The sequence below is a fragment of the Sinohyriopsis cumingii genome, chromosome 2, assembly GCF_028554795.1.
Source record: "Sinohyriopsis cumingii isolate HCF-2022 chromosome 2, ASM2855479v2, whole genome shotgun sequence".
Classification (NCBI taxonomy): Eukaryota; Metazoa; Mollusca; class Bivalvia; order Unionida; family Unionidae; genus Sinohyriopsis; species Sinohyriopsis cumingii.
The window spans coordinates 63,844,524-63,871,794 of NC_142962.1; the positions used below are offsets into that span (position 1 = coordinate 63,844,524).

General features: G+C 34.7%; 1 protein-coding gene across 1 annotated transcript in view; it reads right to left on the reverse strand.

The window, feature by feature from the left end:
• The window catches only part of LOC149805049 (uncharacterized), a 142,077-nt gene extending 117,451 nt beyond the window's left edge, over positions 1 to 24,626 (reverse strand). Inside the window, exons 1-6 of the mRNA XM_089933439.1 lie at positions 24,607 to 24,626; positions 22,729 to 22,898; positions 21,361 to 21,534; positions 20,198 to 20,450; positions 16,401 to 16,564; positions 7,207 to 7,380 (exon numbers count right to left, since the gene is read on the reverse strand). Of these exons, the coding sequence (XP_089789565.1) occupies positions 7,207 to 7,380; positions 16,401 to 16,564; positions 20,198 to 20,450; positions 21,361 to 21,534; positions 22,729 to 22,898; positions 24,607 to 24,626 (955 nt within the window). The remainder of the gene's footprint in view (positions 1 to 7,206; positions 7,381 to 16,400; positions 16,565 to 20,197; positions 20,451 to 21,360; positions 21,535 to 22,728; positions 22,899 to 24,606) is intronic.
• Between the last annotated feature and the right edge of the window lie 2,645 nt (positions 24,627 to 27,271).

The window sequence follows — 27,271 nt, forward strand, 5'->3', positions numbered from 1 at the left end:
GAGAGCACCATAGACATCAAGAGCACATGTCTCAATGTATTGCTGATGTTCATCTAACAGTCCCCACAAGGCAGCTGGAAACAAAGATTCCTACTTCAGTAGACTGAAGGAAACATCCAAAATATTACTGGCATGCAAGGCCATAGTAACCAGTGGCTGCACCTTCAGTTCCAAAGTTTTGAAAGCCCTGGTGGGGAGACAGGTCCAGTTCCCTGTTGAAATCTAACTTGGGAGGCACCCAAGTGCAACATAAAGGCTTAATGGGCCAAGTGGGCAAACAGACCCTGTAGGTAATGGCCCTGATCTAGGACTGCAGCATAGAAGAGACAACTGACCACCCCTACTGTCGTCTGGTCCCCTCTTGGCCTATAAAAAATTTCAGAGTCATTTCCCTCACCAATGATAGTGAGGGAGTATAAGCATGTTTAACTTGGGTCATGCTTCTGAGAACCTCTATAAACTGGTACCCAATAACCAGTGCCCTGTGACATACCTTCTATGGCTGTCACTAGACACATTTCAGAATGACAAGTACCCAGTACCCAAGTGCCCAGTGACACATCTTTGCTGACTGTCACCAGACATATTACCCAGTCACAGGGCAATGACTATTCAGATAATGAGGACCTTACTGAAAAAGCCTCTTTGGGTAAACCAACTCCAATGAACAAAATCATGCTTTAAGTTAAGGTCTACTAGTGCTAGAGGATGACAATGTATCACTTGTGTTGGGAAGGCATGGCTCACTATTTGGGGCTGGGAATTTCTCTATGCTGGAATGAAGACCCCTCACTCAAAGATCTCCAATAGCAGAAGTGGGTGGAAGTGGGTAATTCCTAACTCTGGACACCTCTCTCACTGAAGCTTTGACACTTCCTTACATCAAGGAGTGTCATAGCATCCTCCTGAGAATAGAGAGGTCTTCCAGAGAACGAGAGCAAGAGGTGTGACCCTTCTTCCTGATACTATAGGCCTGGCAACCTTTGACCATGTCCAAACCTTGTTGGGACACAAAATCAAAGGAGTCATCCATCTGTGTATACATTTGCTGTGTATGCAAGACATCTGGACCAATGTTGTCTTTTTATACCCATATTTGCCAACAATTTGAGGTATTACTGAAAGCTGAAAGAAATATATCAATATGTAACAATGAACCAAAACCATAAAAGGGTAGAATTCACCTATTAATAAAGGTTACTATTAGAAGGATGAAACACAAAGAAAACCACTTTTATACTGATGTACTAATAGACCTCAATTCAATGAGTATGTGTGTGATTTGGATTTTTTATGCAGCTTTAACAATTTTTCAGTCATATCACTATAATGTCTGCAGTGTAGCAGTTTAAAGTGATGTCTAGCACTGGGGCATCATGCCGCAAACATGTAGCATGATGTCACATTATCCTGACACCAGGTTGACCAGTCCTAACACTAGCCTCTTAATGCTGATCACCTAGTGAGGCAGTTGTTAGTACCATTTGTATAAGTCTTTGGTATGACTCAGTCAGGGTTCAAACCTGCAACCTCCAGCAGCCAGGATGGATGCTCTAACCACATGGCCATAAGAGAGGTCCAATTCAATGAAAACAGAGAGATACACATATATGTGATTCTACTGGTTGTAGGTGAAACATATTGTAAAGTCTACCACACATACCATTTTATAGTTTAACTCTATTAATTCTGAAAATTAAAAGAATTAAAATATAATTAATTAATAAAGTTAAAAAAACTAAACACAGAATTCTAATGAATTCTAGAAACACATTAGATAAACCAGCCAGAACCAGTCTACAGAGGACAGGAACTGTTCCACCACTACATGGACCAGCGTGATGATGTGAGCCAGAATAATAGGATTAGAAATGCTAAAGAACAGCTAACATGTCTACACAGTAAGCTGTTAATTGATTACCTTATTCTTGTAATCTGGTAATTTAAGGCTAAAATGTGGGCTGTTTTCTGATGTGGAATAAGTAATAAAGGGATTGAAGGTGGTCCACAATGTCTTTTGCAGCCTTTGAAGTTTATGAAAATTGACCAACAGTTTTCAATGGGGAGATAAAATGTAAAAATATATCATACAAAATTATTTGAGTAGACTCAACAGATTAAGTATTTTCACTTTTGTTTTAACTGTTTCTGTCTTATAAGAAATATTTATTTGTAGCTGTTAGATTTTTTGTTCAATTCATATCAAAAAGACAAAATGTGTGCTTTTTCCCAAAGCTAAGAAACCACTAGCTAAAAAATATTACAAGTTCAGCAATGCTTTGATATCAGAGTTTAAGCATGTGCAAGTGAGTAGCAAGGGTCCTGGGTTTGCACTGTGTCTTTCAAAGTTAAGCATCTTTTGTATTTTATAGACTATTTAAGTTTTCATACACAAAAATTAAGATCAAGTCCCCAGTAAAATATATCAGTTATAAATATACCACATTATAGATAATTTTAATGTTGGGACACATTGTTTATAAAGGCATAAATACATCATGTATTGTTTCATTGTTTATTTCAAGTCTAAATCAAACTTGTCAACCATTATTTTGATCTGACCCATACAGAGAAAGATGTCCTTGAGGATGAATCCCAGGAATATATCTCAAGTCCAAGTTTTACCTCCTCAGGATGCTTGAAAGGATATTTGAGCAAACTTAAAAACCCAGCAACATAAAAGCTGGGGTTAGAACTTCTTTGCAGTGTGTGGCTGTCCTGTCATTGCCACATTCCAGTTTATGCTGATACAGAGAGGATATTCTCCATTCATAAGGTGATTCAAAGGGAAATCTGTACCAGAGAATTAGTGAGAATTATGAAGCTTAAATTTAATGCCATTAGTGGTCACCAGTCAGTGATCTTGCAGAGTGGAGAATTTTCACTGTGACACAAACTACTCATGCACCTGGCTGGGAACATGCATAGAATGGTCATATTTATTACCAATGGTGATTCAGCCAGGATGTTAAATCAGGGTGGTAGGAGGGCATTTAACAATACTGACAGGTAAATATTGCATAATTAAAATCAGTTTAACATCCCCCCACAAATAACTATATTTTAATAGTACATTATTTACCCTATTTATTGGGACACTGTGTTTGTTGGGACACCAAAAATTAATTTTTAAGGTAATTTTTTTGTGCACTGCATATTCTGGGAAATATCATGTTTTTCAATTGTACTTTTTAAATCATTCCAAATTTACACATCAGAAAATGCATTCAAACTTAAATGCTATTTTTAATAAAATATTAAACTGTGCACTTGATAAAAAAAACTCTTTAATCCACTAAAGCATCACCTCACCAATCCTACCCTTCTCCAGCACACATATGATCCATCCTTTTGGTTCATGAATATTCTTTAGCTCCCTCACAATGTGAAAAATTATCATTGGAGGCAACACATCTCCTGCTGTAGAAACTGCAAGGACTTAAGTTAGACTTTTTATCTGCACTAGTCATGCAAATTCATGCACTTTTAACCCCCTTCTTATCAACTGTCTGTCCAGAAACGAGATCAAAGTACACTGGAGTTTCATCCATGTTAATGACCAAATTGCCAGCAAAATCTTCTTCTCTTCTGGCCTTCACAAATTCTTCGAATGATTTTATTTTCTCCTCCAAATCTTCTGGAAGATGTTGTGTCATCAATGTCCATGCACAAAGCTCTAGATTGTGTCACTTTAAAAACTCTTCCATTGTTTGAATTCATTTTCAAAATTCCCATAAATACCAGTAAAAAGGAACCAAAGTTTGCTTCCCTATATCAGTTGACTTTGTATATATCAACCCAAAAAATCAACACACTTAAGATAATCTGAAGTCGCCTTCTGTGGTCAGTTCACTTTGTAATAAAATAATCTTTGTATTTTATATCCTACCAGTAAGTTCAAACAATGAGTTTATTGCTTGATACAAGGTGTGTTTATACAACACCTGGGCTTCTATTTGTTTGCCATTTTTAATCATACTTGATACAAATGGGCGTTGATGTTTACAGGTTAAACAGTATACATGGCATAAACTAGCTATAATAGTGATTTGTATCTGGATCCAGTTTTCAGTCTAATAACATTCAAACCTACTTTGTGTAACCAATGCAAACAAAATGAATGTATCTTCTAATAATGATTTTTATTGGTGAGATATTGTCATATTGTTAATTGATATAATATCATCTTTGTTATTTTCCACCTTACACCATGTCATGCATGAACAGCAGGTTCCTTCAAGCAATGGGTTGGTATCTCTCTCTCTCTCTCTCTTGTTTGTAATTTTGCTGGATCCAGTTTTCAGTCTAACAATATTCAAACCTTTGAGGACAACTAAACCAAATTAATTTCTATACATTCATGTCAAAGACCAATGTGTCATCTTACCTGACAAAAGCAAAACACACTATCAATGCATACACTACATATATGGAGTTGATGGTTACATTTTTGTCTTTAATAAACTGCTCATGAAGAACAAAAAAGGGGATAAATGATACCAGAACAAGGCTCATTTCTTTCATTTTATTATCAAATAAGCATTTTATTGCTCTATTTTTCTCAGCATGCAGTGGTGGGTGTACAAATTTAACCCTTTACCTCATCGAGCATAGCTGCAAAGTGCAGCATGCTATAAATAGAACACCTGTTACCTATTCAATTCCATATGCATAAGCCTGCCTGTTAACTGTTAAGCAATGTAGTGTATGTTACGTTTAACAGCAATTTTAACCATTTTACATTTTTGGTACACATCTATTATGTGTGAAAAAATTTAAGAGTAAAGTCTGATTGTTATAGCTGTGTAATTATTTTTCATGGAAGAATATTTTATGTGCTTTAAAATCTTGAAAGAACTCGTTCACTGTCATGTCAGTGAGGCCGCGTGACCAACCATAGCTGCCATTTCTCATACTCGAAATTTACAAGTTTTTCGTCTGCGTCTACATCACTAAGTCATCTGAATTTGATAATTAAAAAAACTAATTGCTGCCTACATCAATATCAGAGCCTTTACCTAAGTTACTGAATCATTCATAGTTGTGATTCTAATTGTGAAAATTACAATAGTACTGAATGAAATCCGAGAGTGGAGATTACGACCCAGTTACTTTAAATAGCAGATATTGACCAGTGCATAAACAGTGACCATGCGATCTGATGTAATTGTCATTCGCAGAAATGAATGTAGTATCTAACAGGGGTTTCCCCCGAAGGTGGTGCTATGAAAACCTTCTTAAAATGGCTGATGTTTACAGAAGGCATCAAAAAGTGCTTCCATGCAAATGGAGTAGAGGCATCCAAAGATGCTTGCATGAGGTAAAGGGTTAATATGTTTCCAAAACCTTTGGAAATATGACCCAGGTGAGAATTTATTTTTACCAAAGTTCTGGGACAGGAAAACAAAAGAATCATTTTATCATGTCCCAATATACACGATAGCAATACCATACCCATAGCTATCATGCAGTTGAATTTTTCAGTTAGGCAGGTAGGCTGATTCTCTCATTATAACTGATCAAACACAGCAAAAATGGAATGTACCTACCTATGAGGGAGACGTCCATGTTATAAAATACTGGCATCTCTCTGGACCACATTTTGTGTTACAATGACAGAAAAAGTTCCTGTACCTGTTGTGTGTAGTGCAAGCAACACACTGCCCTGGGCACAAGGTGAGCCAGGTACCCACCTCAATCTCAAGCAGCAGACATTACAGAAGGACAGCATGGATCAAGATGCTTCCTACTGCACCAGTCACAGAAGATTCTCCACCTGGTATCATAGACCTTCGATGTTGAAACCCTTGCTTTAATGATGCAGATGGCAACCTGGCCCCAAAACAATTTGCTCATGGATAGATCACCTGAGATGAGTCAAGCGTAATGGTGGAGAATGTGAGCTATTGTTTGTGAAGTAGCCCCTATGTTTAACAGAAGACCCCTCCTGTGAGGAAAAGACCTTGCTTGATCAATCAATATGTCAGGAAGAATTATTGAGGCCACAGTAGAGCTATGATGATATGCATTATGGAAGTTCCCAAAGGATCCCAAAGGAAGTAGAATGCATCCAGTACTGATTTAGAAGCCAATCTACTGATCAAACTTTGTAAATCTACTGGTTTGAAATCCTGGTTCTGTCACATGTATGGATACATGTCCATGAAAAATAAAGCAATGACTGGGGTGAAAATAACAAATACAGTGCAAAAAAGGATATGACTGACAGCAGAAATGCCAAAAGACAACTTAACCAATGAAGTGTTTAGCGCCCAGAAGACACATGCATAAATAAACAAAGTCCAGTGAAAAGAAAGATGATATTCCAATGACTAGAAGAGGACTAAGGTATCAAAATGGGAACCAGATTTTAATTTAAGACCTCCAATTATCTGGACTTGGGAATAATGTCCCTGAACTTAAGACTAGTGCCAGGAAAAGATCAAGTAATGATACAACAGCAGGTGTGTGTATGTGTGTGTAATTTGGATTTTTAACATTGCTTTAACAATTTTTCAGTCATATTGCTATGATGTCTGCAGTGTGACAGTTTATAGTGATGTCACTATAGTCCCTATGTTCTGTTAAACATATGGGACATATAGCATGATGTCCCACCCAGTCACATTATCCTGACACCAGGCCGACCAGTCCTAACACTAACCTTTTCATGCTAAGCACCAAGCAAGGCAGTTGTTAGTACCATTTTTGTAAGTCTTTGGTATGACTTGGCCGGGGACCAAACCCATGACCTCCCACATCCAAGGTGGACACTCTAACCACTAGGCTACCAGAGCAGTCTATAACAACAGGTAATGTATTACTGCTATTAAAGCACAATGTACATCACCATGGATAAGATAGTTCACTAACCAAATGGCACTGAATTACGTCAAAGGGCTGCTAAACTTATTCAATGGTTACTAAGCTTATGAGGAGTATGAACAGAAAAACATACATGGACAGATGAAAAAGGTGATTACCATAGGGCACCAGCATCTTGTTGCTGGGCCCTAATTATAATGATCACCTTATTTCATGTGGGTGGGTGTTTTTTTTTGTTTGTTAATTTACCTTAATCTATATCTAAACATTTTAATAATCCATCAGAGGTTAAAGTCACACACAGAAACAATATCTATGTGATTATTGCTCTGGACAAAGCAAATTTTGTCATGTTCTTAAATGTCCTGTAAAGTAAATTACCTTTATTCCATCCATTGGAGCCATCAAGGAATGGGGGAGCATTATGAGTGCACTGGAAGCTTCTCATGTATTCAGCTATGCCAGTTTCTTCCAAAAGCCTGCTCACCATGTAACTGTCCAGTTGCTGTGACAAGTCTAGTCCATTTTGTTTGTACCAAGACTGCAGTGAGAAGTCTGGTGAATAGAACAAATGTATTATAAAATCTGATTAAATGGTGCATGACAAGAAAAAGTATGTATCAAAGATAAAGTTAGCATCATCCTTTGTATTTTTTGTTGCACATGAAGTACAAGTAAGGAATACATATCTATTCTTTCCAATTTAGATTAATTCAGTAGGCACATGTTTAAATTTAAGTGTGATTCAAAAGCTCATATGTAAAGAATAGAGACACTCAAATTAGGAGTCCATGATGGAACAATACATCTCATGCAATTTCTCAATTCCCTATGTTTTGTGATGGGTGAACCACTCCCCTCCAGTTTTGCTTCATGATAATGCTCCACAGTAGAGGACTAAATACCTACAGGTTACCACTGTGCCTCATCAGGCACACTGAAGGCAACTCCACCATGGATGGGCTGGTAAATATAACTGACATTTTAACAGCTAGAAAATAAAGATCACCAATGGAAATACTGAGATGTCAAGAGTGTTTTAAAAGCCGATAACATTTGAAGAATCAGTCATCTTTACTTCAATCATATATTTGGACAAAAAAAAAAAAAGTTCAGAAGTCTTGTATATTCAGTAAGTGTATAATGAAATTGATGCTTTTATTTTTCAAAGAAATCTGAACTTAAACATTCACTTGATGAGAGGCAAACATTATTAACAACCATTATAGTTTAAAAACCAAAAAACAAAAAAAAATGAATTTACACAAAAATGTGAACCATGTTCATAGTCCTTAAGAAGTAATGGCACAGTCATGAGGCTCAATAAACACAACTTTGAACTAGTTCAATTCTGACTGCATGTTTACTGTAAGGTATTGACCACTTTATTTATGGTTCTAGAATATGCTTTCCAGCCCCAATTTTTCTTCTTTCATCACATATTAAATTTGATTCAGCTAAAATAAAGAATGGAGTACTGTCTTTTTTATGCTACAAATAAGAGCAATGCAATTGTTTTCAGGCATTTACCCCTCCCACACCATCTCCATTAGAAAATTAATTGGTCTCTAATAAAGACTTAACTTCAGTGGATCTTCAACAGAAATCAATGCCAGGACCATTATCAACAAGGAAACAAAACACTATTGATGTATTCTGTGGTGCTTTTAGGTTATTAGTTTGAACATGAAATTAACATGTTTATGACAAGGAAAACAAAACATTGTTGATGCATTCTGTTGTGCTTGGTTATTAGATTTAACATGAAATTAACATGTTTATGACAAGGAAAACAAAATACTGTTGATGTATTCTGTTGTACTTTTAGGCTATTAGTTTGAACATGAAATTAACATGTTAATGACAAGGAAAACAAAACATTGTTGATGCATTCTGTTGTGCTTTTAGGTTATTAGTTTGAACATGAAATTAACATGTTTATGACAAGGAAAACAAAACACTGTTGATGTATTCTGTTGTGCTTGGTTATTAGTTTGAACATAAAATTGACATGTTTATGACAAGGAAAACAAAACACTGTTGATGCATTCTGTTGTGCTTGGTTATTAGTTTGAACATGAAATTAACATGTTTATGACAAGGAAAACAAAACACTGTTGATGCATTCTGTTGTGCTTGGTTATTAGTTTGAACATAAAATTAACATGTTTATGACAAGGAAAACAAAACACTGATGATGCATTCTGTTGTGCTTGGTTATTAGTTTGAACATGAAATTAACATGTTTATGACAAGGAAAACAAAACACTGTTGATGCATTCTGTTGTGCTTGGTTATTAGTTTGAACATGAAATTAACATGTTTATGACAAGGAAAACAAAACATTGTTGATGCATTCTGTTGTGCTTGGTTATTAGTTTGAACATAAAATTAACATGTTTATGACAAGGAAAACAAAACACTGTTGATGCATTCTGTTGTGCTTGGTTATTAGATTCAACATGAAATTAACAATGTTTATGACAAGTAAAACAAAACATTGTTAATGCATTCGGTTGTACTTTTAGGTTATTAGTTTGAACATGAAATTAACATGTTTATGACAAGGAAAACAAAACGCTGTTGATGTATTCTGTTGTGCTTGGTTATTAGTTTGAACATAAAATTAACATGTTTATGATAAGGAAAACAAAACACTGTTGATGCATTCTGTTGTGCTTGGCTATTAGTTTGAACATGAAATTATCATGTTTATGACAAGGAAAACAAAACATTGTTGATGCATTCTGTTGTGCTTGGTTATTAGTTTGAACATAAAATTAACATGTTTATGACAAGGAAAACAAAACACTGTTGATGCATTCTGTTGTGCTTGGTTATTAGATTCAACATGAAATTAACAATGTTTATGACAAGTAAAACAAAACATTGTTAATGCATTCGGTTGTACTTTTAGGTTATTAGTTTGAACATGAAATTAACATGTTTATGACAAGGAAAACAAAACACTGTTGATGCATTCTGTTGTGCTTGATTATTAGATTTAACATGAAATTAACATGTTTATGACAAGGAAAACAAAACACTGTTGATGCATTCTGTTGTGCTTGATTATTAGATTTAACATGAAATTAACATGTTTATGACAAGGAAAACAAAACACTGTTGATGCATTCTGTTGTGCTTGATTATTAGTTTGAACATAAAATTGACATGTTTATGACAAGGAAAACAAAACACTGTTGATGCATTCTGTTGTGCTTGGTTATTAGTTTGAACATGAAATTAACATGTTTATGACAAGGAAAACAAAACACTGTTGATGCATTCTGTTGTGCTTGGTTATTAGTTTGAACATGAAATTAACATGTTTATGACAAGGAAAACAAAACACTGTTGATGCATTCTGTTGTGCTTGGTTATTAGTTTCAACATAAAATTAACATGTTTATGACAAGGAAAACAAAACACTGTTGATGCATTCTGTTGTGCTGGTTATTAGTTTGAACATGAAATTAACATGTTTATGACAAGGAAAACAAAACATTGTTGATGCATTCTGTTGTGCTTGGTTATTAGTTTGAACATGAAATTAACATGTTTATGACAAGGAAAACAAAACATTGTTGATGCATTCTGTTGTGCTTGGTTATTAGTTTGAACATGAAATTAACATGTTTATGACAAGGAAAACAAAACACTGTTGATGCATTCTGTTGTGCTTGATTATTAGATTCAACATGAAATTAACATGTTATGACAAGGAAAACAAAACACTGTTGATGCATTCTGCTGTGCTTGATTATTAGATTTAACATGAAATTAACATGTTTATGACAAGGAAACCAAAACACTGTTGATGCATTCTGTTGTGCTTGGTTATTAGTTTGAACATGAAATTAACATGTTTATGACAAGGAAAACAAAACACTGTTGATGCATTCTGTTGTGCTTGATTATTAGATTTAACATGAAATTAACATGTTTATGACAAGGAAACCAAAACACTGTTGATGCATTCTGTTGTGCTTGGTTATTAGTTTGAACATGAAATTAACATGTTTAAGACAAGGAAAACAAAACACTGTTGATGCATTCTGTTGTGCTTGGTTATTAGTTTGAACATAAAATTGACATGTTTATGACAAGGAAAACAAAACACTGTTGATGCATTCTGTTGTGCTTGGTTATTAGTTTGAACAAAAAATTAACATGTTTATGACAAGGAAAACAAAACACTGTTGATGCATTCTGTTGTGCTTGATTATTAGATTTAACATGAAATTAACATGTTTATGACAAGGAAACCAAAACACTGTTGATGCATTCTGTTGTGCTTGGTTATTAGTTTGAACATGAAATTAACATGTTTATGACAAGGAAAACAAAACACTGTTGATGCATTCTGTTGTGCTTGGTTATTAGTTTGAACATAAAATTGACATGTTTATGACAAGGAAAACAAAACACTGTTGATGCATTCTGTTGTGCTTGATTATTAGATTTAACATGAAATTAACATGTTTATGACAAGGAAACCAAAACACTGTTGATGCATTCTGTTGTGCTTGGTTATTAGTTTGAACATGAAATTAACATGTTTATGACAAGGAAAACAAAACACTGTTGATGCATTCTGTTGTGCTTGGTTATTAGTTTGAACATAAAATTACCATGTTTATGACAAGGAAAACAAAACATTGTTGATGCATTCTGTTGTGCATGGTTATTAGATTCAACATGAAATTAACATGGTTATGACAAGGAAAACAAAACATTGTTGATGCATTCTGTTGTGCTTGGTTATTAGTTTGGACATGAAATTAACACTTTTATGACAAGGAAACAAAATATTGTTGATGCATTCTGTTGTGCTTGGTTATTAGTTTGAACATAAAATTAACATGTTTATGACAAGGAAAACAAAACACTGTTGATGCATTCTGTTGTGCTTGGTTATTAGATTTAACATGAAATTAACATGTTTATGACAAGGAAAACAAAACATTGTTGATGCATTCTGTTGTACTTTTAGGTTATTAGTTTGAACATGAAATTAGCATGTTAATGACAAGGAAAACAAATCGTTGTTGATGCATTCTGTTGTGCTTTTAGGTTATTAGTTTGAACATGAAATTAACATGTTTATGACAAGGAAAACAAAACACTGTTGATGCATTCTCTTGTGCTTAATAATAATATAATAATGACCTTATTTAAAGAGGGTAACACAATTAGCTAAAAACTAATCTACCTTGAGGCCCTCATACAAAGGAATTTATTTATTTAAGCTGCATCTCTGAAGCCACTGGATATATTGGGTTTGGAAGAAGGAAATAGAGTGGGCATTTCTAATCTCAGCTGGAATACTATTCCAGAGCAGAGTTCCAGAGTATTGGAAACTTTTTTTAAATAACTCCTTTATTGGTTTGGGAATTTTATACTGTTTGGTAGACATGGATCGCAGGTGGGGAGTATTACCAGGTAGCCTATACTGGAATAGTGATTGTAAATATTCAGGAGCACTATTCTGAGATATCCTGTACATTAATTTGGCTTTTCTCAAACAGATTCGGTCTTTAATAGGTAATATTTTTAACCTACCAGCTAAACTTTCCTTGCTTTCTTTCTGGATTGATATTAGCCCAAATGCTCTTTTTTGAAGATGTGCCAGCTTTGCTATGTTTTTATCATTTGAATTACCCCATACTGTACTACAGTAGTCCAGATAGGGTTGTATGTAACTGTTATAAAATAGTTTCCTGTGCCTTTCAGGGAGAAAATGTCTTATCCTACTGAGAAGCCATAAACTTGAATTGACTTTTTTACTGGTATGTTTGATATGTTCAGTCCATGATAGGTTATTATCTACCAGAACACCAAGTAGCCTATCATGACAGACTATTTGCAGATTTGTATCCCTCCATGTCAGACATAGTTCATCACTATCAAGATTTGTCCTTCTTTGCCATGTTGAGATAAGTAATATTTTAGTTTTACCAGTATTTACCACCATGCCATTACATGTGCACCAGTTTTCCAGTTTGTTTAGTGCATTCTGTAAAGAAATTTCGAGCTCATGCTTTGTGTTTTGGATGTCTGACAATGTTGTGTCATCTGCATAGAGATCTGTAGATGATATTGAGTCTCTTAGTAAAAGTGGTAGGTCATTAATAAATAAAATGAATAGCAGTGGACCTAGAATTGAGCCTTGTGGTACTCCATATCTAATTGTTTCAGGTTCAGACAGAACATTATTTATGTAAACATGTTGTGTTCTCTCATTTAAGTATAAGTAAACCATCTAATTGTTCTTTCATCACACTGGTAGATTTTCAGTTTCTTCAAAAGGATTTCATGATCCACCATGTCAAAAGCTTTCCTGAAATCTACAAATACAGTTCCTATTATTCTACCTTGGTCAAGTGCTTGAAGCCATTTATCAGTTAGGGAGATCAAGGCAGTCTCACAGGAATGGTTCTGTCTAAAGCCTGATTGATTAGGGTGTAACAGCAAGTGTTTGGTTAAATATGACATGAATGAGTCATGGACATGTTTTTCAATCAATTTTGACAAGTTTGGTAGTATTGAAATTGGTCGGTAGTTATCAGTATCATCCTTAGAACCAGATTTGTGAATAGGAGTTACTTTTGCAGTTTTCCATATTTTGGGGACAGATGAGGTTGCAATACTTAAATTAATTATGAATGTTATGCTATCTACAATAACAAAGGCAGAAGATTTAATGAGTCGTGGACCAATCTGATCAAGTCCTGTAGCTTTCTTGGTATCAAGTTCACTGAGACATTTTTTAACAAAGTTTTTTGACACTGGTGGGATAGAGAAACATACCTCCTTTGAGATTTTACTGCTGCAGAACTTTTTCAGTTCATTAAAGTTGTTTTCTATCACTGGCTCTTTTAACTTTGTGGTAATGTTGATGAAAAAATCATTGAAAACATTTGCAATGTCAGTTTCATCAGTGACTATGGTGTCATTTACCAGACGTGAGTGAATTTTATTTGTCTGTTTTTTGTGCGTTCCTTCAGTGAGTTCATTGAAGACTTTCCAAATGGAGTTTGTGTTGCTCTTTTTGTTTTCAAGCAATGATTGATAATAAGTTTTTTTAGCTTTTTTGATCATACTTGTTATTTTATTTCTCCATACTTTATATTGTGCATGGTTTTCCATAGCCTTGAATTTGTCTCGTGTTTTCATAGCATCTAGGATTTCAGTAGTAAGCCAATTAGGTTGAATATCAGTCTTTACTCGATGTACTTTCAGTGGTGCATGCTTAGATACTACATCCATAAATAAGTCAGTCCACACCCTCATGGCTTCATCTATGTCATCCAAATTTTGGATCATACTCCATGGTTGGTTATTAGATTTAACATGAAATTAACATGTTTATGACAAGAAAAACAAAACACTGTTGATGCATTCTGTTGTGCTTGGTTATTGGTTTGAACATGAAATCTACATTTTTATGACAAGGAAAACAAAACATTGTTGATGTATTCTGTTGTGTTTTTAGGTTTTTAGTTTCAACATGAAATTAACATGTTTATGACAAGGAAAACAAAACACTGTTGATGCATTCTGTTGTGCTTGGTTATTGGTTTGAACATGAAATTAACATGTTTATGACAAGGAAAACAAAACACTGTTGATGCATTCTGTTGTGCTTGGTTATTAGTTTGAATATGAAATCTACATTTTTATGACAAGGAAAACAAAACATTGTTGATGTATTCTGTTGTGGTTTTAGGTTTCTAGTTTGAACATGAAATTAACATGTTTATGACAAGGAAAACAAAACACTGTTGATGCATTCTGTTGTGCTTTTAGGTTATTAGTTTGAACATGAAATTAACATGTTTATGACAAGAAAAAACAAAACACTGTTGATGCATTCTCTTGTGCTTGGTTATTAGTTTGAACATGAAATTAACATGTTTATGGCAAGGAAAACAAAACACTGTTGATGCATTCTGTTGTGCTTTTAGGTTATTAGTTTGAACATGAAATTAACATGTTTATGACAAGAAAAAACAAAACACTGTTGATGCATTCTGTTGTGCTTGGTTATTAGTTTCCACACACGAATTTATTTTCAAGAAGTGTCTATATGAACCTTCATATATCAAGGATGACATTTTGTGACTGTTTGTGATTAAAAGAGAAAACAAAATGCTACTTTGATAACACCAAATAGTCATGTTTAAATTAAAAAAAAGATCTGAAATCTTAATATGCTTTTAAATTTTGATATTTTGCATGTTCATATAGCAATGTCCAGAACAATGCATTCTCAAGTCTGAATTACCCTTCTATAATACTGATTGGATGTCCAAAGAAATCAAACACTATGTTAATGAGAACTCATGCATAGGGTAATCATCAGAACATGTTTTTGTTGCACTTCATCCAGGTTATAATGTGATTTTATTATCAATTCAATTTTTATTTGTATTTTCACAGCATGAAGTAAAATATCAATGATTTTCACACGAACATTAAAAAAGCATATTATATGAGCAGCAACAGAAACAAGGAAATAAGTATATCTGTATATCTGTAGATTCTGATAACTAGGTAATATGAAAAAAGTTCATTGCACAAAATGTGGTATAAATACGGTTTGCAAAACAATGTCATTATATTATTGCTATATATAATTTGATTTGGCATTATGTATCAAATATTATCTTTGCTTGAACTAGGAAATGTTGATAATTAACAGAAATATCAGGTTTGTTCACTATAAAAGAATAAGGTTAATGCTCCTGAAAGAGATATCAATGTAGATAAATTGGTGCCTCTCTCTCTCTCAACCTCTTTAAAGCATGTTTGCAGGAGCCATAAACAGTAAATCACACCCTTTTAATGAAGACCATGTCCATTTCATGGTGGTAATTGGATGCAACTCCATGAGAAGGGGTGGTGCAGAGCTATCTCTGTGAGATACTGTGGCAACTCTGCCAGAACATGCAGTAAGATGGTAGAGAGGTTTGTTCTTTATTTTCTCTACTCTCTCTCTCTCTCTCTCTCTCTCTCTCTCTCTCCCCACCAACCATGAAGGATTGGTTGTGAGCTGTACATTATCTTTGGTAGTGAATGTACTTTACTATTTGTCCCAAGTTCATATATGCCAGGGTACTTTGATTTCATAGTGTCCATATGAAAATTATGAGAAAATTCTAAATTGCATTTTATGGGTAAGTACCCCACTTTAAATGTGCCTACGTTGGGTCCCATGTGTGTTTTAATGGAACAGCCCTTATCAAACAATCTGCACACTGATAATATTTTGCATATGTTTATATACATGTTGTTAAGACCTCCTTTGTTTGCTTTTAAGTGAAAAATATAAACTATAAACCCTTCTGCATCATGAGATGAATGTTGTGCCACACACTGATTAGAAAGAATATAACTGAGCAATTTACTGTTCAGGTCAAGCTGTTGGCCCAAACAATGTGTATTTGTGAAAAAAACATTCACTTAAAACAATAAAGGCATGTAATCCTTCAGCAAGCATCATCAAAACAAAGCTAAGTAATTAAATACTTCATAAATATACTTTTGTATCAGATTAAATGAACACGTACCTGGAATCTCAAAATTGTGCTTCCAATCACAATTGATCTTTGGCAGCTTGGTATCATTTAGTACACTGACCATAAGCGCACAATTTCCATTTGCTTCCAGACATATGCTGATATTGAGGTTTACAAGGTAATTATTTTCTGTGCTGAGATCATTCACTCGAAAGCTGCAAGGACAATGATGCAAGTTATAATATTTTTCCTATGGAAATTTGACAGTCCTGAAACTTGTCTCCATTTAACAAGAACTGAAAATGCATAAAATTCAGTGTGAGAAACCCTGCAAGCCTACAGGACCATTAATCTGAAATACTATTGGTAATGTCCATAACAAATCTATATTTATACAGGAAGACAAAATGTAATCAATGACTCATTGACATACATGAATACTAGTCTTTAATAAGGTTGTTTAGATCATGAAACATGGAATATAAAGAAAACCTCACAATAAGATATTTATATCACATGTAAAAAAAATTAAATTTAACTAAATTCAGCACACCATGGCCACTATATACTGACCAGGACAATTATGCTCACTGTCAACTGATTTTTATCTATATTGTGGATAATTAATTTTGCAGTTTTACATCAAAATCTAACCACTGATGACCAGTGTGAATTATGGTCTGAATAGGAATAGGGATTATCATCAAACGACTTGTCATCAATGACTGTGTCCAAACTAGATCCAGAATCAAAAGACAAGGCTGTGGTATCCAACGAACAGCTAGCTGCTTATGAAATTAGTCTGCAGAAAAATCAGTTCAGTAGTGGTATGATTGAACCAGAACTGAATTAAATGCATCCACACCAGCAGAATGCAGCTAACAGTTATAGTTTGTTAAGTTCAGCATCATGAATCATACCCAAGTCTGTAGCTCAGTGAATTTGCACGTCAGCATCTTACAATGGAGATTAATTTGCCTATTTCAAACATTGTCTACATCATCTAGTTTTCTTTAAATTAATTAGCATTTTTGTTTTCCTTTGGCATGCAAAAGTTCTCCTATTTGGCCTGTATATAAAATGAACTATTCCATTATGCCAGGGCCAACATGGCTGACTACATATACACAGACCCACACTTTTTCAGGATTTATTTACTGAGTAATGTTGCTCTGTATGTTGATACAATTGCTGCTGAATTTATTTCTTTAGCTACATTTTGAGAAGTTAAAATGAAAATTCACTGAACTACAGCCTAGGATATCATTCTTATATCACCATAATTCATGAGTGGTCATCAGAAACAATTCACTGTTATTTATTTTTCACTTGGTTTTTAACAGATCTTTTACTAACATCAAATTGGTAGATTTAATTTGCACATTATGTGTCTAGAAGTCCAGCTGGCCAGACAGACAAGCTATACATATTTTGCCCTCATCCACCTTGAAATTGGAAGGCAATGGAGCAGAGGGCTCAGCAACTTCACATGCTGAAAGCATTACTAATAATATACAACTAAATACAGCAGTAGTAATGAGTGAACCCTGTCAAACTTTTAATTCAGGTTCAGAACAAGGTGCAGAACTGTAATTGATGGTTTGAATATCTGATGGCAAGACAATGCAGAGACTGTACACTGATGGTGCATAAACTAATCTTCATTCATTTAAAGAATAGTCATGAATGATGAAGATGGAAAAATGCAAACCTTTTTTCAAAACCAGTTTTAGTTATCATTTGATCATTGTATGGCAATAGATGTTATATTCCCATAATAAACCCAAGTTTAATTTTTTATCTGTTATCTCATGCAAGTGTCTTTGGATGCATCTACTCCATTCACATGGAAGCGCCTTTGGACACTATCTGATTCACATACAAGTGCCTTTTGATGCTTCTACAACATTCTCGTGGAAGCGCTGTTTTGACACCTGCTGTAAACATCAGCCATTTTGAGCTGGTTTTTGTAGGGCCACCTTCAGGGAAAAAACCCTATTACATACTACATTCATTGCTGTGAATGACCATTACATCAGATCATGTGGTTGCTGTTTATGTGCTGGTCAAAATCTGCTATTTAAAGTAACTCATTTGTATTCTTCACTCTCCAAAATGGAGGTTGTGGACTTTTACGAAGTTTTCTTGATTAGAATCACAACTATGAAAGCTTCAATAACTTAGGTAAAGGTTCTGATATTGAGGTAGACCACAATTAGTTTTTATAAATTATCAAATTCAGATGACTTAGTGATGTAGACGCAGACAAAGAACTTGTAAATTTCAAGTATGAGAAATGACACCTACGGTTGGTCACGTGGCTTCACTGACTTGACAGTGAATGAGTTCTCTCAAGATTTTAAAGAACATAATTAAAAAAATTCTATGAAAAATAATTACACAGCTATAATGATCAGACTTTACTCTTACATTTTTCCATACACAATAGATGTGTACCAAAAATGTGAAATGGTTAAAATTGCTGTTAAACATAACATACACTACAATGCTTAACAGTTAACAGGCAGGCCTATGTGTATGGTTGTTGTTGTTGTTGTTGTTGTAGGGTTTAATGCCATTTTTCAGCACATGATAGGCTATACATGGCGGCCAGTATTAATGGTGGAGGAAGAACCCGGAAAAACCCGGAAAGAACCACCGACCCACGAGAAGCTACCGGCAAGCTTTCTCACATATCCACATTAGCCGAATCCGAGACTCAAACTCACGCAGACAGAGGTGTGATCCGTAACAGAGAGCGCTTTAGACCACTCGGCCACTATGTGTATGGAGTCGAATAGATAACTGGTGTTCTATTTATAGCACACTGCACTGGGTAACTTTGCTACATGTATATGGAAGGGTTAAAAAGCCATACACTCTTTGAGGTAAAGGGATAAGTTTTTATTTTATAAGTTTTTGTCCAATGATAGCATGCTTTAACTTATTTCAAAGCAGTCCCACCCCATAACTTATCATTTGAGAAATACTAAATATTCTTAATGCCTTTAACAAAAAATATTTCAAAAAATGTATTTTTCCTCCACTGCTTCATCTTTCTCAACACTCTACACATTTCAAATTATTTGTTTTAAAATAATATTATGAGTTTAAATTTCTGAAGACCCTAAAAGCTCTTTTTTGTAGTCTAAAGTGTAATGTATGCAGTGAGTTTCAGTCAATTTGTTTACATATGAATAAGATGGCAAAATCAAACAAATTATTTTTTAACAAATCTTTCTATGAAGCAAGAGGGTGGGGGTGGAATAGAGAAAACAATGGTAGAATGATATACATGGAGGTACAGAATCGGCCAAGGTGTGTCACTTAAATAATTCAGCACCCTCTATTTGCTTTCATGCCTACGAGGCAAATGTAGAATTAAATAGTAGCTGGATATAATGACTTATTCAGGTTTCCATAGTGGCACTGAATAATGCAGTGTAGTAAGAACTTCAAGATCAGCAGAATACAGCTGAGAATCCTCAAGCGAACAAAATATGGCATGAGAACTTCCATTTGCTCACTCAACAGTAAATCATTGATTTAAAATTTAGTATCCCATAGCATTGATATTTTGTTCCTTAACTAAACACTTTCCAACCACTATAACCCTTTACCAACCCCAAACACAGAAAAATCAACAGATTTGCACAGTCAACCTCTGGAGACATTCTAAAGATGGAATTTCCATCATGTGATGGAGAAATTTCACCTATGGCGAAACTATAACCGTGAGACATTCAGGGTAATAATAAATCTAATAATAAACTGAAACTAATGGTTCAAGATTGATGTTTTATTGTTAGACTTATTAAGCAGTGTTATGGTACTTAAAAGTATATAACCTCATTCTAACAAGTCCAAACAGCCAGACATGTTGGTCAGTACCCCACTGATACTGCAGCAGGGAGTGGTTGAAGGTCAGTTTTTCCAAATTCAGAGTAAGCTGGTAATGACATGTGTCTATATGGACATAGACCTGGAATGATCTGTTCAATCTATCTAGATGGACACAGCAATCCACATTTGTACAGTAGTCTGGTATGTAACAGGTTATGCCTGAGGTCAACTGGGGTAATATCAAGTCATGTGGACAATCTGAAAATGAAACAAAATCTCTACAAACTGAAAATGAGACAGAAAAAGCCATTGAATAATATGTCCAACTCGTAACTGCCATTACAAAATCTGCCATTATTTGGAAAAGCAGGACACTAAAAAAGTGCATCGGTGTAGCATCAAATGTCTTTAAAATATCAAATAATGACACATTTCTTAATGCCATGCACAAGTTATATCTTCCTGTTGTACCACATACAAAAATGAGTCTGGTGATTAAGTTTATGAGGGACCCATTCAATGAAAAAAAAAACACCAACTGAAAATTGTGACATTGCAATTTACATATTTGTTTTAACAAAATGTACTGTCACTCCTACCATGTTTAAATGTATCCTCTTTCATAATGATGAAGACTCAAATTCTTCAAGAAACTGGGATGGTGGGGGGCAGGGCGGAAAAAATGAATATGTCTAAGTTTATATTTATACTTCATGACACTTTTTTAAACCTTTAATGGGGAATATGGTATTACAACATGTCATACATGTACAAGGCAACATTTTGATAAAGCATATCATATTATGAGGAACTGTACTGATGCAAGGTGAAAAAGAAATTTGATTTATTTAATGATTAGGAAGACTTGTCTGGTCATATATTAACAATGACACATATGTTATAATGTAAAACTTCATTTCTTTAAATTTTATTAATTCAAAATATCAGTTTATCCAAATCCAAATTATATTACCACCAAACACTAAAGGCCTGGTTTCATCCCAGCTCAAGTTTATCTGAATAGCAAATGAGCTTCTTCTACAGAAGATGGTCTGATACTTTTCATGGTGTTGTTAGATATGTATTATAAGCAGATGTAACAAGCTAATTCCATGATACACTTGATAAAAAAAATGTAATGCACATGATCATTGTAATTTTATTTTACCTATCCTCCATCCATGTGTAGCAGGAATGTAAGGTGACTGCTTCCCATTACACTGGTCAGTTTTCAGGAATTTAGTCAGACCAAGGTCATCCATCAGTTTGTTCAGATTCTGTCCAGTCAAAATTTCATGTGTAGCCAACCCTTGGCTGTGCAACCACTGGTCAAGAGAGAAATCTGGAAACAAATATATTAAGATACTAGATGTATGCAATTTATTGACCTTATTTCTTCCCAGTACCACCTCTCCAGAATTGTTGTCAAAATATAAATAGTAGATGATAAAGCTTTCTATTCCATACCTATACTTCCAATGCTACCTTATATTTCTATTCCTTCCCTTTTCACCTAAATATTGCCTCATAGCCCTGTCTTAACACCTATTGAAGAGATCCTCAATCAATATTAATTTTTTCCTTAAACAAGACACCCAAGTTGGCCTAAGGCTGTTCACCTCCCTGAATGGGGTCAGTAGATTCCTTTCTAAAGAAATTTCTTTCTATGATGTTCACTTCATATAAGATGGATTCATGGAACTTAAGTTTTAACTGAAATACTATACTGAGGAGTGAGATCATAGAAATGCCACTGTCTCTGAAGACAAATAAATGGAGTGCAAGTCTGACCTAAAATATTACATCAAGGTGTAGTTTCTTAAAGACAGAGACCTGGAGTGTAGGTTTAACCTGGAAATAACATATCCAGATGACAGATCACATCAATATGGGTAGAAGAGTGTCTCTGAATATAGCTTTACACTGATTGTAAATTTTATCTGGAATATTATCTATTTGCAGGATAGCTTGATTATGGTAAGATGCAAATCTGTACACATTCAATGGCATACAAGTCTTCCCAGGAACAGTCATCCCAAAGAAGGATCACAAGATAACAGTAAGGAGATATTCTCTGATATAGGTACTTGGAGTGCAAGTCTTACCTGGAACAGGATATTCAAGTGTAGAATCACAGGACTAAGAAAAGAAGTTAAGTCTTGGAAGACAAATCCATGGAGTGTAAGTCTTACCTGGAACAGGATATTCAAGTGTAGGATCACAGGATTAAGAAAAGTAGTGCATCTTGGAAGACAAATACACAGAGTGCAAGTCTTACCTGGAACAGGATATTTAAGTGTAGGATTACAGGATTAAGAAAAGAAGTGCATCTTGAAAGACAAATACACAGAGTGCAAGTTTTACCTGGAGCAGGATATTTAAGTGTAAGATCACATGATTAAGAAAAGAAGTGCATCTTGAAAGAAAAATCCATGGAGTGCAAATCTTACCTGGAACAGGATATTCAAGTGTAGGATTTCAGGATTAAGAAAATAAGTGCATTTTGGAAGACAAATACACAGAGTGTAACTCTTACCTGGAATATTATATCCTGGAGTAGGATTACAGGGAATTTTGGGTAGGAGAGTGTTTCTGAAGACAGATATATGAACAGCACAGTCTTCACTCCTGCTAGCATCCCAGCACACACTGATGTCCAGGTTTACAAGGTAAACATTCTTGCTACTCAGGTCATGGATAGTGAAGCTGTAGGGAGGGATACATATTACAAATAAAGTCCAACAGTCAATGGTACATATAGAAATATGTGAAACACATATCATTGGTATTGTTGATTGGTGTTTATTTCAATTATCATTTTGATCTTAAAAAAATATAAAGATTATGATATATCTGCCATATTTACAGAGAGTGGTGAAAGTTATCCATACTAAACTTGGACTTGGGCTTGGGTTTTGTGGGGTAGGGTGCAGTTAATACACATAAGGCCCAAACAAAATGTTTCATATTGCACTGGCTTTAAAATTTGGGTAAAGTTAGGAGAAGTATAGAAGTTGGCTTCTTTTCTCAAGACACAATGTCAAAAATGAAGCTGTCATCTAATCTAAAAAATGCCAAGATTTGTCATAATAGCTAGTTTGGCCATTACAAATTTGTCACTCCCGCATAGCAATTCAGATGCAAAAAAATCATTTAATTGCTCAGACAAATTAAACAAGCTCTATGGGGAAAAATGAACAAAAGTAGACTATCATCCAGTGTCTACCAATTGCAACAGCAAGTACCTTCAATTCTTCTAAAGAATTATAGAATTCCAGCAACTATTTGCATTACTAATACAGACAACTTGATTGGTGATAATTTGGGTCAGCAAGTGAAAGACATAAGGGAGATCAAACAAATGGTAAAAAGAATAGCTTCCCATCAAGGAGAACTTTCTTCTGTTGATTGGGGGGGGGGACAAGGTTGTTTCAATAGTACACCTTTTTCTAAGTTACTGGATGCAGAGAAATCCAGAAAAATTTAAAGGGAAATGTACTGAGGGCAAACCAAAGGACAGAATCCACGATCCAAGCCCTGAATATTTCTGCAGATGGCAAATATGCTCATTCTGATGAGAGTAGTATGGTGGCCCAACAACAAAAGTTTCCCCATTTAAGAGAACATAAAAAGCTGCCAACAACATTTTGGCAGGAAAAATAGATTTACACATACATGTAAATGTGTCACAAAGAATTACATGAGATAGTTGAACTGTACATACTGATAAAGGATATGTTATTGAATTTTTACAGAAACCTTGTCAGTTCCAAATTCCTAAAACTATACAATTCAGTAAGGCAGAAAATTTACTAATTCAATTCATACAGACAAGATGATTTTATGTCCAACATAATACTTTTACATTTCTTGGTTTTTCTTTAATATACAGGATCTGACAGGCTAATGTCTGAAAAGGCTCTCCACTTATCAATAGACTGCCAAATATCTTCTCAGTCAGAAACATAATTGGTGAAAAGGTCTTCAGTGAACCAGGTGCTTTAGTCTAAGACTTCGCAGAGACTAAACTGTGGCAGAAGGCACATCATCTGCTCTGCTCAAATATTCCAAGTTCTTAAGATATAAACATGTTTCATTCATTAAATTTGTTACCAAATTGGATGAAAATTTCTAACTTTTGGAAATCCAATTTATAATTTAATATTATGTATTATTAATGTGCTACTTTTAGGAAAAACTTATTTTCTTTGTGTGTAGTTCAGGACCCTACCATTCATTAATGCTTTTTGTATGTAATAACTGCTAACACTCACTATATCCTGGACTGTAATGTCAGTGGAATCTAGAGATTAGACTCCTAACCATCATTCCTAAATTAATTAGGGAGGATTATTTATTCAAAATGTCCTTATCTGGAACTTTACTAAATCTACATTGTCAGCTGGGTACTTACCTCTGTTTAAACATGATCATATTTAGGAGAATTGTTTCTCTTTTCAGGTCTTAATATGAAAATTTGTATAAATTTTGTGTACCTTAAAGTAGTGACAATTCAGGTGATGACTGCAGTTACTTTCAGGGTTTTGAAAAAGTGATGTAGACACCACCTCTGTTGATCTCATTAAACAAAGCAGTTTCTAACGTAAAGTGCATACATTTAATGAAAGAACAAACTAAGCTCTAGTTATGGACAAGGAATTCATCATAAACATAATGGCACCATCTTAAAATTAATCAAGCAATCTACAGCCTACAAAGTTAATATGACCCTTTACAATCCCATAGAAACTTTTTATTTAGGAATCCTATTAGGAAGAGTGGACTGACACTGAATTTCAACTCACTGTGCAAGAAATTTATTCCAAAACCTGTGATAGTAACCATAACAGCAATCAAATAATATTCCAGGCCAGTGTAGCACATCAAATCAGTGTCCCATAGCATTAGGTGATATAAAAATTTGGACTAACTAGAGATAAAATAAAACTTTCCCCCTAGGGACTTCAGATTAGTGGTTCTAGGCCTAATCAATGTGGGGAAACTATTCTGAAATCCAGTCAGGCAGTCCATTGTGTCCAGGCCTCCTTCACCAGGAGTTTGGCAATGAACAGGAGTTGACATCCCTAATAACAGATAATGATAACAAATTGCTCCTGGAGGAAAACACCCAGCTGGGAGCTCTACCAGAAACATCTTTATTACTGATAGGGGTTGCTAAAGGCAACAAGAAGAACATAAACAGTCATAAAGTGGGAAAATAAATCACTGCATCAAGAAATTACAAAATTGATGGCCCAACAAACTAAATTACCAAAAAAAAATGAATGTTTGAAGCAAACTACCAGTCAGCAAAAGACCAACATGACCAGCTTCCTGAACAATTTTCAAATGTAAAGATGAAAGCTGATTTGCTAGAGACCCCCCCCACCGAAAATGTGACCTAAGCCAATCACTGAGTCACTGTCTAATCTCTGAAGAAGAAAGGACTAAGATGAAGGATAATGTGAAGCATTTCAATAAAAACAAAGATAATCTGCTGTTAGAAATAACTGAAATGAAATATGGGTCCACTGCCACTGATCCTGAAATTCTCTCAACAATAATGGAAGACATTTGAAACTTGAAAACTGAAAATGAAAGACTCAGTGTACTAAAGAAGAATCAGAAATAAAATATCACCAAGATCATAGGTGGTGATGATACATTTAAATTAAGCCTAGCAGAGATTCAAAAATGAAACCATGCTACAGATAGCCATAAGCTTTAATTGATAGCAACTGAGAACTTCTCTTCAGTCTCAGTTATTCTTTCATGAAAATCATACTACTAATTCTGCACGAGATTAGCTCCAGTGACAAAAATATTGTCAATGGTAAGCAATATTATTCTATTATTAACAGTGAAACTCTATGCTCTTCCAAGTCAAGAGATTCTTCTCAGAAATGAAAATCTAGCCACCCAAAACATCAAGCGATTTCCATAAAACAAGCACTGGAGATTGTTGGTGCAATCATTAATATCAGCAAAAGAGGTACTGAACCTTGGGTCAAAGTCAAGTGGTTACCTGGATGGGAACTTATCCTATGCTTGATATAATCAGAGAAACAGACCTTTCACAGTTTTATAAGATTATCATTAGTGTTGGAGGGCATGATGTTACAAGCACTGGTATTGAACAAATTGAGACAAGTTTGACACAGAACAAACTGAAGGCTCTTTTTATCACTTTATGAATAGCATCTACTTTGATAACACAGCTTATAAGGTGTTCATTGCACAGTTTATCCAAGAATTGACACTTTTGCTAAAAACTTAATGCATTAATAAGGCAACTATATAATGAATGGGACCACACAATGATCAACATTGAAAATGCGTGTGTTACCATGTCTGTCCTGATGCTGCAACACTCCACTGCCATGAACAGAAACCATTTTAAACAAAAATGGTCTCTCCCACTTTCTGCATGCAATAAATGATTATATCCCAATACATACTCAAAGGCAAATACATTAATCAATGATACAACAGGGATCAAGATAATACTTTCAGCAGACCATACAAGCTTAGGAGGTGTTATAATTGCTTTCAACCTGGGAATGGCTTAGATTCATGCAGACATTCTGAGCTTATGATTTGCATCAATTACATTTCATACACTGTGGTACTGCATATGTGATCCATGAACACATTCCTAGTTTTAGTGTGTGTGTGTGTGTGTGTGTGTGTGTGTGTGTTTGAGTGTGGCAATGATAAATGAGAATGTTAAATCTACCAGCATGAATTTTAAGCTACTGTTTTAGGTAAATGTTACTGCATTAGTTATTCGTTCAAATCTGGGAGATTGTGTTTATAAAAGACAGACTTTTATTCAAAATGCTTGCCATTGACATTGTTACACGGGGGGAGTGAATGTCCCTCCATATATGGTTTTCGTTATCTAGGGGTTGACCGCCCTCGATGTTATTGCCCGGTTCGAGTAAATATAAATATAAGTGGTGAAACTTATAGGTGGAATAGATAGAGATCTGAGCAGGTATATAGAACAAACCAACACGAGCCCCTGTACATGTAAACAAACAATTTAATCAATTACATACAAACACTGTGAAAATTCA